Source organism: Sinohyriopsis cumingii, chromosome 6 (assembly GCF_028554795.1).
Source record: "Sinohyriopsis cumingii isolate HCF-2022 chromosome 6, ASM2855479v2, whole genome shotgun sequence".
Lineage (NCBI taxonomy): Eukaryota > Metazoa > Mollusca > Bivalvia > Unionida > Unionidae > Sinohyriopsis > Sinohyriopsis cumingii.
Genome location: NC_142966.1, coordinates 103680604 through 103695181, shown reverse-complemented (window position 1 = coordinate 103695181; position 14578 = coordinate 103680604). Strand labels below are relative to the sequence as shown.

The 14578-nt window shown below is 33.1% G+C and overlaps 1 protein-coding gene across 1 annotated transcript; it reads right to left on the bottom strand.

The window, feature by feature from the left end:
- Positions 1-10865: 10865 nt before the first annotated feature.
- On the bottom strand, positions 10866-14271 carry LOC149797600 (uncharacterized). Its single transcript, XM_089960438.1, has 4 exons — positions 14114-14271; positions 12771-13136; positions 11788-11853; positions 10866-10978 (listed from the first exon to the last, which is right to left on the bottom strand). Exons 2-3 carry the CDS (start codon positions 13132-13134, stop codon positions 11795-11797), a joined length of 423 nt encoding a protein of 140 aa, XP_089816564.1. The 5' UTR covers positions 13135-13136; positions 14114-14271; the 3' UTR covers positions 10866-10978; positions 11788-11794.
- Between the last annotated feature and the right edge of the window lie 307 nt (positions 14272-14578).

Sequence of the window (14578 nt, the reverse complement as noted above, 5' to 3'; positions counted from 1 at the left end):
AGGAATGTGCAAACAACAGTTAGGAAAAAATGTTGTTTTCGGTTCAGGTAGTGAAACTGCACCTTCCTGTTTACTTCCGATCATGTGACGGAACTCTTGATTCTGCCATAAGGATTGACATTAGTGCAGCTGTCTAATATAAACATAAATCATATTCCAATTTCAACAGTGTGTCATATGTTTGGATGTACGTTTCCACCTGTCCCATTTCAGTATTAATTACATATCTGACGTCTCTTATTGCTCATAAAGTTTGTATTTAAGACTGTTAATGTGTTGACACACGATTTTGTTTAACAAGTGTTTAAATTAAAGGAACTATACTAACATTCATTTGTTAGTTAATGTAACAGTTCATTATTGTGACTTGAAATGTGGGATCAGTTTGAATTAAAGTATATCACATTATTAATGATATTCGGTAGTGAAATGAATGTTTACTACTTGCATACAATCAATATTTTGTATACATACGTGTCTGTACGATAGAAAATAGTTTACAAACCTACACGTTGTTGTTCTTTTCCTTGCAATACGGACAGTTGGATATTTAAATGCATGTGAAGGACATTAAAGAAAACGGCAAAGAAAAAACGTACTCTATCATAAATTGCCGGTAAACCAATGGATGCATATGTATTTTTAAAAAAATTGTAATTTGCACGGGCTAAAAATCATAGACATTGTGTATCATATACACAAAGAAAACGGTATGTAGATGAAAGAGATTTTATGTGACACATTTATTAAGATATACTTTGGGTTATGCCATACCGTAAATCATTAAAGAATTCACAATGGTGTTGTGGACTTTATTAATTTCTTTCACAGAAGTATTATTGCAATCAACCTATCGAAAATTTTGTGAAGAAACATGGAAGGACACCATGGAAGACGGTAACCAATATTTACCTCCGATAATGTAGTATGCATTTGATTTTGCGGATTTAAATATCTTTTCCTTGTCCAAATTTATGAATAAATTTATAGAGGATGATCAGGTAACATATCAAGTAAGTAATTATTAGGTCGTTATCAAAAACACATTCAGAGTTCATTAATAAAAGTAAACAGATGATCCTGAAAAAAAAATTGGAAAAAGTGGATATCGATAAAACCGCTCATTTGGGTAACAGTGGTCATATCACCCTCCGAGTGTTGCCAGTCAGGAGAAGGAAAATAATAATTATGCTTCTCAATCAGTCACATGGTGGTCAATAACCACACTATTAACAGTATTTCAGTATTCACCAATATCCAACCCAGTATATAACACACAGATAAAACCCAGTGCATGACTATCATCTTCGGTCTCCGCCACACACCCCACCTCGTGATTATGGATTAAATTATACGGGATTGTACACATTCGCCACCAGCAAGACAAGGTGATCAGTTGATCAATACTATACTTGAGTAGATTTTTTAGAAGTTGTCTACAATGAAGAAAGATCAAAGAAAAAATATAACATTGATCCTAAGGTGGACACAGTCTATTGTACAGTATATGCAATTGACAACAGCGTTAGTGACATTGAAAAAAGTCGTCAGTTCAATTCTAACACAGCAGAGGGAGGGATCATTTTGAGGCTACCATAGTAAGGACATGACGCAAATCAAATCAATGATGATGATCCACCAGTGAAATATGTGACACAATCCAGTGCATTGTCTATAGTCCTGTCTCTGAATAAATGCTATGTAACATATTACAATCATTTCACCGTGAAGAAATCTTTGAATGTACTTCAGAAAAAATATGATTTACGATTATTTGACACAATGGAAAGTTCATTACTGAGAAACAAATGCAGAGAGTCTAGAGTAAAATTAATTGTCACTTGATTGCATATAAAGATCAGTTCATATGTTTCACAACAAAAAGAGAAGTAAAACTGGCTACGTCTCGGCTATTGAGAATAACTTTTCAATCTCTAAAATCTTCAGAGTACATAGCTTTACAGAAGTTTCAAATCATGGTGCATTTTATTTCTCGTTAAAAACCGCAATTAATCGTCAGAAATATATGAAATCTACAATGCTACAACTGAAATGGAATCCAGAGTTTATAATAGGTTTTCTTTTCTTTATACGACAAGACATTGAGAAATTGAAATAACACTGTAATAGGAGCACGATTAGACTTATAGACCAAAACTGAACGGATGAAAGAATTCGACTTTTACGCTCTTTATTAACAAAAACGCAAAAGATATTTTGAAGGGAAAGAGACGGAACTTTTATTGGATGGTAAATTTAATGTGTAATGCCCGTTGATTTCATTGCGAATGAAGAAAAAGGAAACTATATGAATGTGCTTTTAATAATTATAATTCTTTCAAATCCTATGTAAATAGAGGGGAAAATAGAAAACAATAGGATCTGCAGAATAATTTATGAAAAGGAGAGTCACATGAGTTTGGGAATATTTCTGAGCATTGTGATTTTTATGAACATTTTAAGAAACTGGCACCAGCATTACCAGACCATAATACTGGTCATTTGAGTTGATTATGCAAATGCAAGTCGAAGGTATAACTGAGAATTTAAGCGAACCGATATTTGCAGAGTTAGATGCTTCATTTAAAATTGAAGAATTTAGCTCAGTTGTAAAAGTTGTTAACAATAAATGTACAAAAATGCACAAGGTCCAGACACAATGTTGAATGAATACATTGAGTCATACCAAAGTTTATCAAACTGTTTAAAATGACATTTAGCACCAGCGGTATTTTTCCATCAAGCTTGTTCAAAGGTCTTGTTATACCAATGTTTGAAGTAGGTGGTCCATCCGTAGCAAATAATTACAGAGCGAAATATTTCACCGCTGCACAGAAAACGTTTTTACTAGTATATTCAATCAAAAACTGCCTTCTTGGCAATTAAATACAATATTACTGCTGCATACTTTGGTTTTAAGAAGAATAGTACTGTAGATGCCATCTTTATATTAAATTATTTTGTATAAAATCTAATCGATGAAAAGAAAACTTATTCTGCGGCTTTATCAATTTTCAGAATCATTTGATTATGCAGAAAGTACAAGTCTATGAAATAAACTGGTAATATGCGGTGTGACGTTGAAGATTGCAACGATAATAAGATTTACTTATAGTTCAGTGCAGTGATATGTAGTACACTGAAGCTCACATTGAGATTATTTCGAGTGTTCACTTGAGCTTCTGCAAGGAGACTGCATAGTACCACTTATATTTGTTCTTCATTACAATGATAGGAAAACAAGCTGCATTCGAATCAAATATAGAGGAGGGTATCATTTTAGAAGATATTAGTTTATTTCTTTGATTGTTTGTTGATGATACAGTGATATCTTCAGATACATCATACGGTATACAATGATTCTTAAATAATTTACATGCATATTGTATAATATGGAATATATTTTTAAATATTAATAAAACCCAAAAGTTATGATTTGTACCAAAATTGTAAGAAGGATAGGCACTATGAATAATTGTAACTATTTAGTACTTATGTTTAACTATAGAGGGCTCTTCCCGATGTGCTACAGAGAATATTACTGGAATACGGCCTAAAAGGAAACGTGAACTTAGTGTAAACAAATGGGATCGAATATGAATATCATTTTGACTCAATCTGTCCTTTATAGTCTCATTCATAAATCTTAAATTGATTCTTATTATTGTTAGAAACCAATCTTGTACAAAATAATACAATTTATTAAACGTGAATATTTATACGCTGTAAAATACTTAGGTAAATATATGTATAATATTTTCCGCTCAGACTATCTTGTTGTATGATCCTCACTTTCTGTCTGTCTCTCTCTATTTCTCTCGGATACACGTGTGTACAGAGATTTCTATCGCTATTATTCCTTTATCTCTTCCTATTGTATACGAATTGTGTAATTTAAGAACTTAACGATTTTTTATGCTTCAAATTAAGTCCAAAAAATTGAGCTCTGGTTGCAACACACAAAGTGGTAAATTTGACGGTCATTCTTGTCCAACGTCCGTTCCTTAGCAAACTGACGGCATATATGATGTACAAATGAAATTAGATATAAGCATCATTTTCAACAAATTGTTTTGAAATTAGCTGTATTACTTATGTTTCATACAATATCGCATTGACATGAGTGGCAAATGAAATAAACAAAACACCCCCCTCCAAAAACAAATTATTTTGTATAATTTGCATGATAATAAGAGCACATTATCTAGTCTGGTGGTATACTGGTTATTACAAGAGCATAATACGTTTCCGTTTCCATCATAAAATACTATAAGCAATATACTTCGCTAAATGTTACGTTGTACTGACGTAGTTATCATAAAATTATCACAGCGTTCGAGCTGCGCAGTAAACGTTCATTTTAAAAAAGCAATCATCATTAACATATATTTAGGTAAACATAAAAACGATACTTAAAATTTTATTTGTGTGTACTGTTATGAAATTAGGAAAAGCTGGTTCTTCGGCAAAACTTTTGAATGTATTTTATTTTCTTAAGATGAAAAGGTTCGTGCAAAAAACTATTTTTGCATTAAAATACCATATTAATAAGAATGGTATTTAATACCATATCTTTAAACGAGGTCCTGCTCAATCTTTGAAATTGTGAGGGAACCAATGTTTATCAATATTTTAACTGTACCTGACAATGAATGGAAAGCAGGCTGATAAAAGGGTCGAGAAGGAATAAGTGGGTAGGTCATTAAATATTTTGAAGTGTCCATAATGACAAACTGTATTAGTTGCTCTGAAATATCTCAGAAACTGGCATTCCTGTTTATATTTCTTTACACGAAAATATTAACCCCATATACAGTCTCTGATTGAAACAAAAAAAGAAAAATACGAAGTTGATTTTGATTTTGTATCTGGTACTCCGTTCTGTTTGCTGAAATAACAAAATTCAAGCGAACGTTGTAATTTAAATTTATACACTCTTGCAACTGGCAGCGTTAAATTTGATATTTGTCGATTTAAGCACCGTGACGAATTTAGTTCTTTAGCGTTCGGTTACCAGATCCTAATTTATTCTTCATATTCTGGAGATTGCAGCGGGATAGAGCAAGATGACCATCAGGGCAAATATTTTTAAATACTTTCTCCGATGTCAGTGATATTACACGTTTACAAGTTTGATGTAGTGATTCAGTTTCAGACTATTTTGTATTTGACCCATTTCGCTTTAATATATGATTTTAGTGTCCATATGGAGCTTGTGTCTTTTGTGAAATTTTGGAGTTTGACATTTTAAAGTGAGGTTTCTTTTTTGTGTTAACTGCCTCTTGCAGTATTATTTCTAACACCGGAGAAGACGGACAATGAAAATTTTATTAGCTCCATGTCCCCAGTTAGCCGAGTCGACGGCCTAGGTCTATAAATAACTCAAGGTTAAAGATGAAACAATTTAATAAAATAAATTTATTGAACAATTTTATCGACAAATTTCTCAGTTGCATTGTTCCCGAAGAGACACAAAAAATTACAATTCACAGTTGTTTATTCTCATGATATAAATGTAAGATCTTTAATGAGAGTGTTTCCTTTTACTGTTGTCTCTGTTGCTCTGTTGCTCATCTGTCTGGCTCTTGTTTCTCTTTTGCTACTTGCGGTACCCTTGACTACGTGGGCTCATCGCGCTTCCCGATCCGTCCTTCTGACACTTAATCTCTTTCACCCTTACTTCCGGCACTGCTCCTCCACACAAATTGCTTGCGACTAAATAGACCTGCTACGTGCTGTCAACGCTTCTTCCCTCTCTCTGATTCTCGAGTGTCACCTATCACACTCACCCAGAAAAAGTTCTCAAGAAGTATTCTTTCACAATCCAAAATTAGAATGTCACTAGAGGTTCTTCCCTCTTTTAACGAGCGCACAAGTTGGAGTACAGTCTAATGTCTCTCAACGTCTCAACGATCCCCATATGGCGACGTTCGCAAATGTACTGACGGGAATATGGATATAGTGCGAACAAATGGCTTATTGAGAATCCACACTAGATTTGAATATCTCATTTTCGGTTGGATACGGTCTTGTGTCTTTGAAAACTGCCATGTGGTAATTGAGCACGTACCTGTTTCGCTGGGGTTTCCGTTCCCCAGAAGCCCAAGATTGCTTCCAAGCTGGTCGCGACATCATAACTGACTGAAAAACAGACAGGAGAGTCTCTACCGGGCCGTAGAATCCTCGTTGAATTTAACTGCGAATTGGTAGTTGAGTAATGGTTAAACAAAAGACATGGATTTTATTGTGTTCAGAATCGGTCCAAAGTCGTAATCATGCGTACTACGTATTGACATTATTCCATGTACCTTAACTACGAATTAAGTATAAGAAAATATGTGTATACATGAAGTATGAAGCATGCGCTTCGTTTTCCACACAATGCGGCATCTTGTATATATACCTAGTTTGAGTTTGAACCTTCTTTAGATGACCCCACGCTAAACAAATTTCACAAACGATATTATTTAACTCCACATTGACACTGAAGTCCCTGCATTATGCTGTGTTTAACTTTCTTAACATGTACAGATTATTGTGCGAAAATGGGCAGTTCAAAGACAACTGTTCAGAATACGCTAAATACTGGTTTCCCGTGTACTAGACAGGAAATCAGCAAGCTCATAACTAAGTCAGATACATGTTCGTAGTCTGTTAATTTGGATAGTAAAGATGTGAGTAGTGTTGCTTTAATCACGAGGGACATACTGCAAATGAAAACTGCCTTTATTTCATTATTGACATATCACAGCTGTTCAATAATCTTAAAGTCGATCTAATGAAATAAATGGAAATGCAAATAATGTACACAGGAGTTGGACGAAAAAATTAGTCAGTAAAATTTGAAAATAACTGGTTGAGACAAGAATTAGGGTGCTCAAGTGAAGAAAGTGAGAAGTTAACTTAAAAAAAATACAAATAATTGAGATCAATCTAAGGAGGCAATGAAGACTGCTAAACATAATAAACAATGCTCAAGAAAAAATGACATCAACAAATGTTCAACTTCCCTGAGTATCAGAACGAAAATGTCGCGGGAACGTTCGCAGAGATGGTGAAAACTATCACCGGCCCTGTATCAAATGACAGGGATATTCTTGCAATATATCGGATACCCGGGAAATGTGGTGGCCCAAAAGCAGTATTTGTAAAAGTTAGGAATGCAGAATCTAGAGTCAATATCCTCATATACAAAATGGAATGTCGCCCTTCAAAATATGTGATTTTGAAAACGATTGACCACTCATCGGAAAATTGAATCGACCTGGTATTACACCTACAGTGTGCACTCAAAAACAAAGGCTGGTTAAAGATACAAATGTGATCAATAAAACAATCAATCCCAATTCAAAAGTGAAATTAAATTATTTTAGATAGTGATACTGGATACAGCTGGAAGTGTAAAAGTTTGTACCAAAAGAGGTGCGAACAATGTTTATTCTCACTCAGGTATAATCTGAATTAGGAAAAGTGGCTTTGATAACTGGAGGTGTAAAAGTTTGTACCAAAAGAGATGCGAACAATGTTTATTCTCACTCAGGTATAATCTGAATTAGGAAAAGTGGCTTTGATAGCAGCATAAAGTTTGTAATGGGAAGAAATTTCACATGATCAAAATGGTATTTAATTAGTAAGTAGAGACAATTTTAAATCATTCACAAGGTGGAGAATATATAGCGTTGTACTTATTAGACAATTAAAAACCTGTTTGATACACAAGGAGCTCTATTAAGGAATGATTAAATAAATGGAACAACACAAATGAATCATTTTAGACAGTACTTAACTCTTATCTCAAAGATATCAGTGAAGTGGAAAATGAAAACTAATCATCTTTGTCAAAAGTGGAAATACTTATCATTGAATACTCAACAAAACGTATGTCCATAGGACAAGAACAAAACATACATTTATTGATAAGATCTGATACGAAACAATATGCAAAAGCCAAGTGGTAAATGTGAAGCTTTGACCAGGGAACTAGGTTTGCAATCGTTGTAAATGAATGGACGCGATTAGCTTTAATTTTAGTTTTCTACATAATTATATTGCCATAATCTAATTTTTGAAAAACAATTACTTTAAATGATAATGATAAATGCACATTCATTAAGGAATAAACAAACAGATTGAGCAATTGTTACTTTTCAAGTAAAGCACGTTTTTGGAAATTATCAACTTTCTGATTTTGCATGCACGATATGTTACATATCGATATATACATATCACGTTTTGTATGAAATATCCCAACTCTCACATAATTTAAAAATTGTGCTGAACATATAAAAGACTGGACAAATATGTCACCAAAGTGAATGAGAGAAAGAATAAGTTAAAGAAAAAGTGGACCAATTTGCCAACTTTCGGTTTGATTTCTTAGTTTTTCTTTGCTTTTGCACGAAACAAAGAAACACGCGATGTAAAACACATTATAGTCTGTAAAAGGGTTGTTGTTTTTGTATTTGTGAATGTATGTATATGTGTATGTGTGTGTGCGTGTGTGAGTGTGTGGTCAGAATTATAGAACATTATATAAAGATCAGGTTGGAAAATAATGGCGAGGTTATTACTCATACTTGGTGAGTTGTTGCTGCTGAGGGACATGTAAAATCCTTGCAACTTTTTTCAATTAAAAGCAAGAAATTGGAGATTTCAGAAGAGAACACACACTCATACACACATACACACACACACCCACACACACCCACACATGATTAACTAGCTATCTTGGCAAAAAAGTGGAAGATATGGATTTGGGGGCGGAAAATAGTACAGCAAGATCTATATATTCTGTTATATTTAAATTATTGTTTCGTTGTTATTGATTTAACAGATAACTTGGCAAAGATGTTGAAGAGATGGATTTTGGTTTGCAAGATAATACTACATTTGTATTTTCTTTCAAGATAATTTGACACCTATATTTTCTATCAAGATAATGCTACACCTATATTTTCTATCAAGATAATACTACACCTATATTTTCTATCAAGATAATACTACATTTGTATTTTCTACCAAGATAATAATAGACCTATATTTTCTATCATGATAATACTACATTTGTATTTTCTATCATGATAATACTACATTTGTATTTTCTATCATGATAATACTACATTTGTATTTTCTATCAAGATAATACTACACCTATATTTTCTATCAAGATAATAATACACCTGTATTGTCTATCAAGATAATACTACACCTATACTTTCTATCAAGATAATAATACATCTGTAGTTTCTATTAAGATAATAATACACCTATGTTTTCTATCAACATATTACTACATCTATAATAAATAGACATGACTTAAAAACAGCAAGGTATGTTGCTTTGTGTGACTACGTTGCGGAGTGATCCATAAGTATAGTGTACAATGTGTACAAAACCACATTTTCAAAATTAAACCTCATCGGCAAGAAACAATATTTGATCAACAGAAACTAAGGAACCGTGATTCCGTGGCTTCGTTTCTGGTAGAAAAACAAACATCCACTCTCCCGCTACTCCACCCGAGAGAAACCAACAAACAAAGAAAAACAGCAGCATAAAAACAAAACAAAACAAAACAACTAATAAAAAGGATAAGCGTATGGAGAACACTGGTTATCAGGTTTTACAAAGGGCCCAGAGCAATTAGCATCATAGTTGATTATTAGTACAACCAAACACTCATGTCAAGTATAGGCGCCTATACTGTTCCTCCAAATTTAATGACCATTTAATGACCATTTGATGACCATTTGATGACCGTATTGGATCAATCAATATGGTTTCTTAACATAGCACTCCTAAAACGATTCAGAGAGACAACATATGCTTTAGTAACGGAGTGCTAAGTAACAACCAAGATAACTTTAAAGGTAAAATATTATTATATTATAATATTATTTATTTACTTGGTTTACTTAGTAATTGATATTAACACGGTAGATTTGACTAAAGTGGTGTGGCAGTTTTCGATCTGTCACGGAATGGCTCAATGGATTTTGTATTCATGGATTTTGTACGTACTTTGACACTGCGAAATATTCATGTCGATTGAGACACAGGCGAAAATGCAATCACACAAGTGTAGCTCTCCGCAGATGAATGAGTTGAAATATTTTATGTTTGTATTCTTTTCGTCCTGTCAGGAGTGGGTGTGCTTTTCCTACAGCCAAAGATATATTTTCCTATTAAGGAGCACTCAGCCAGAAAATATCTTGCTATTTTGAAACAATGGATAGAGTAGGATTAAATATGGCTACCTATTGTCCCTGCATCTTTGATAGAAGAAACAATACGGCTAATAATGACAGCCACCGTCTTTCTTCTATTGATCCGAATACACCCCAGGGTTGCATGTCCGTATGACCTGTGAACTCACGCGACCATAACCAGAATGGCAGACTCGAGATTAAAGAGAGAATTGTTCCATGCCAGAACTCTGACAAATATAGCCCAAATAATAAAAACCATCTATGGTTTCAATGACTATATATACTCAATATACCGTTTCTGAATACGTATAATTAGGTAATTGATCATATCACAACTTCATTACGTACAAGATGGAGTACTATACAGGTGTTTTCGATGTTTAAATTGCATTCAGGGTTCCTTAATAATAATAATAATAATAATAATAATAATAACAATAATAATAATAATTATTATTATTATTATTATTATTATTATTATATATATATATATATATATATATATATATATATATATATATATATATATATATATATATATATATATATATATATATATATATTTATTAGGGAACGGTATTGTACACTTTTATATAAACCAGCCTGTTTTAACACAAACATGAACACTAATATCAAAGAAAAAGCCAACAAATAAAGAATGCAAAAACTGATTTTTATTTGCGGTAGTATGTCATGAAATGTGACTCGATGTCGTTGATGATGCATGACCTTCGTTATTACAGAACTGAAATTTCAGTCCACTTAATAACCTGCAAGGAGAAAAAAAGAGTCTCTTATGAAAGAATTATGCATCATATATATATATATATATATATATATATATATATATATATATATATATATATATATATATATATATATATATATATATATATATGTATATATATATATATATATATAAAGAGAGAGAGAGAGAGAGAGAGAGAGAGAGATTACTCAAATGATTCAAATTAGCTTTTACTCAGATGTTTTTCCACTAGAAATTAAAATTGTTTAAATTGTCAAAACAATTAGTAACACACATGTAAAGAATCATTACATTAATTGAGCCAATAATCTGATACTGCTTCTGGCAAAATAATGAATTATATATTATAGTTCGTGGAGATTAAGAAACCAGTAAAAAGTGCTACATGTTGAAGCCTAATGAGGAAATAAAATGTTTATTGAGATCAGCCTATCACACTATAAGCATGCGCGGTTCGACAGGTGCGGAATTGCCTCTTTCACTAACAATTCCTGCGATTTGATTCAAATGCGAGAATATTCGGAAACGCAACATAATATATGCTGATTATTCTTCTATATGTCGTACTGCTTTTACTGCTTCATAAATCAACTTTTACATATTGCACTGAATTTCAACAAGATTGCAGAAAGATGAAGGAAATGTATAATATTAATTTTCATGCCGCCTTTCATTTAACCGGCGAGATTAAACATTTCACTTCGCCGACTTAATATTACACAGTATATATATATATATATATATATATATATATATATATATATATAGTTGTGTGTGTTTGTGCGTGGGTGGGAGGGTGATATGTATTACCTGACTTCTAGCCTGTGCTTGGGATTATATTCTTTATCAGGGGTAGGATAATAATGAGAATAATCACTGAAAGAAACAAGTTTATGAAAGCATTGGATATTTCATTACTAATTTCAAAACCAGGGTCTGCATTGAGTTTAAAATGTACGTGTGTGCGTACTATCGTTGAAAGGCATATCAGCACAATAATGGCTAATTTGTACTAATTAAATGCTGAGAAAAAAACTTGAAAAAGTGTGACAGGGTACAAATTTAAAAAAGTATTTACCTTGAAAAACAGTTGTTTTGTATGCCTTCATTTTATGAGCATATTGAAAGGTAACACAACATGTTACACTTCCAATAGAAAACAAAGGAAAATAAAGAAAAATAGTAAACAAAGTATCAGTCATATTAATGTGTGAGGTCAAAGTATGGAAAGAAGTTATGTGAAGGTGCCCATATTTTCATTCAAGGGAGGAGAAGCATAACTTGTAGTAGTTTCAACGGTATCAGGATGTATATAATACTTTTGACGTAAACTCTAAAAGAGAGCATAAATAAAGACCTTAAAATAGAAATGAAAAGAGGCAGAATAAAAAAAGTCTAGATTTAATCAAATGCTGATAGCTAATTATCTGTCACTATTTATATATGTAAAAAGACAGATGAGAAAGGATTTTCTTTTGGGTACAAGACACGGAAGCGGTAGTACTGCCGAATATATAGTCGGATATAAAATAAGATATCTAAATATAGAAATAGACTATACTGATGGATAAAATGAACGGACGTTGAAAAAATAATGGATACATAAATAGGCACACGTATATAAAGAAAGAACGGAAAAGGAAAATGTATACATGATAGATAATTATTTCTATGATTTTCGACATACAGAGATGGAGATCGAAATAAAGCTAAATTGATGGTGATACAATTTGAAGAATGGGATTGCAGATAATTAATTCATAAATACAACGATAAATAGATCTTGTGCTTACGTGGAAAAATTAAACTTAGAATTCCACCAAATCCACCGCCACCTCCAAATCCACTGCCACCCCCAAAGCCACCGCCTCCTCCACCAAAACCGCCAATTCCACCGATTCCCTTCCCCGACGCGACAGGAAGAAGCAGAACGCTGCTGGTGCCAGATCCGTATCCTTTTTGCCCAAAGGAGTTGTCGCCATAACCACCACCATTGAATCCGCCTAAGCCTCCGCCAAAGCCTCCTCCATAGCCTCCGCCATAACCTCCGCCAAAGCCTCCTCCCAAGCCTACACCTCCAGTACTATAACCTGCAGCATAAGCAAATGCTAACACCCCCAGGAGAGTGAGAGTTTTGATAGCAGATATTTTCATCATTTCTGAAACCAATATTAAACATAGTTTAATAATTGAAAACTCAGTCATCTCGTTATTCCCTTTATTATTTTTCTAAGTTATTATGTTTAAAATGATGGTTGTCAATTTTTTTAGGCATCAAATGCTTTTTATACTCACCTACATTTGTAAGGGACATCCTAAATAATTTCTTTAAATAACTATCAACAGTCTGTAATATTGTTTTGAGTTATTTAATTAATTGATTTGGGTAATTACGATAGATAGTGAACTTCTTATGTATCTGTAATCATAAAGTTACTGAATAACTAGCATGATCAAATCAGCGTTATCAGTTTGCGAATTGACTATGAGCAGTAAGCTAATGAGGGTATCTAAGTACTCCGATGCACATTCCAACCCGTTAATTGACCAGAAGTTGTTGATTAAATGAAGGACTACGGTCCATATACAAAAGAGACAATCTGCTACTTGTCATGCTTTTGTTTTGGTCTCCTGTTTGCTAACAACTTTGGACGGGTTTGCCACAATTAAAGAAAAGTAAAATGTAGAACCATGTGGAGCTATTAAAACAACAATTTAAAGAGACGGCTTAACATCCGAAACAAACGTACGATATCATCAAGTCATCATATCAAATTAGAATGTTGTATAGATTATTCGACTAGCACCAGTCACTTTAATCAAACAGTATTTCAATGTATGAAAAGCACAAGAGCAATCATGGATTAAATTTTGAAGGCAGAAAAATACCGCAGGACCCAATAACATGAACGAAACTTACCAGGAATCGAAATTAGTTTCAGGTCTTGTAAAGATAAAACTTATCTACCAATCTGGTATAACCTGAGGCATATATAATGGACTCCCTAGATTTCGTACTTCCGTACGATGCGTAGTTTCACTGTTCAAGAGAGAAGCTATTGTTACCAGTGGAGTGTGGCACCAATAGCGGCACTAATAGTGTGGACAATTATTTTCAACGTTAATATTTACTTACTTCAATACTGTGAGATGAACAAGTTTTTGTCCTTTTCTAGTCGTCCTGTTTCCTTACCGACAGCTAGTGCCTAGTTGGATGTTCTGAGCAGATATGAAAATGTCTTCCCTATATATATACATGAATAAAAGGGAATGTCAAAACAACAGTTACGAAACAATGTTGTTTTCGGTTCAGGCAGTGAAACTGCACCTTCATTTTTACTTCCGATCGTGTTTCGGCAATCCTTATTCTGCCGTAAGGATTAAAATCAGTGAAAATGTCTGTTATGGACATAAATCAAAGTGCAAATGCTACAGTGTATCATATGTTTGGATCTACGTTTCCACCTGTCATTTCTCAATATTAATTACATATTTGTAATTATGGCTCATAAAGTTTGGATTCAAAATTATTAATGTGTTAACACACGATTTTATTTAACATAAATAAAAATAATTATATTAATATTCGTTTGGTAGTTAA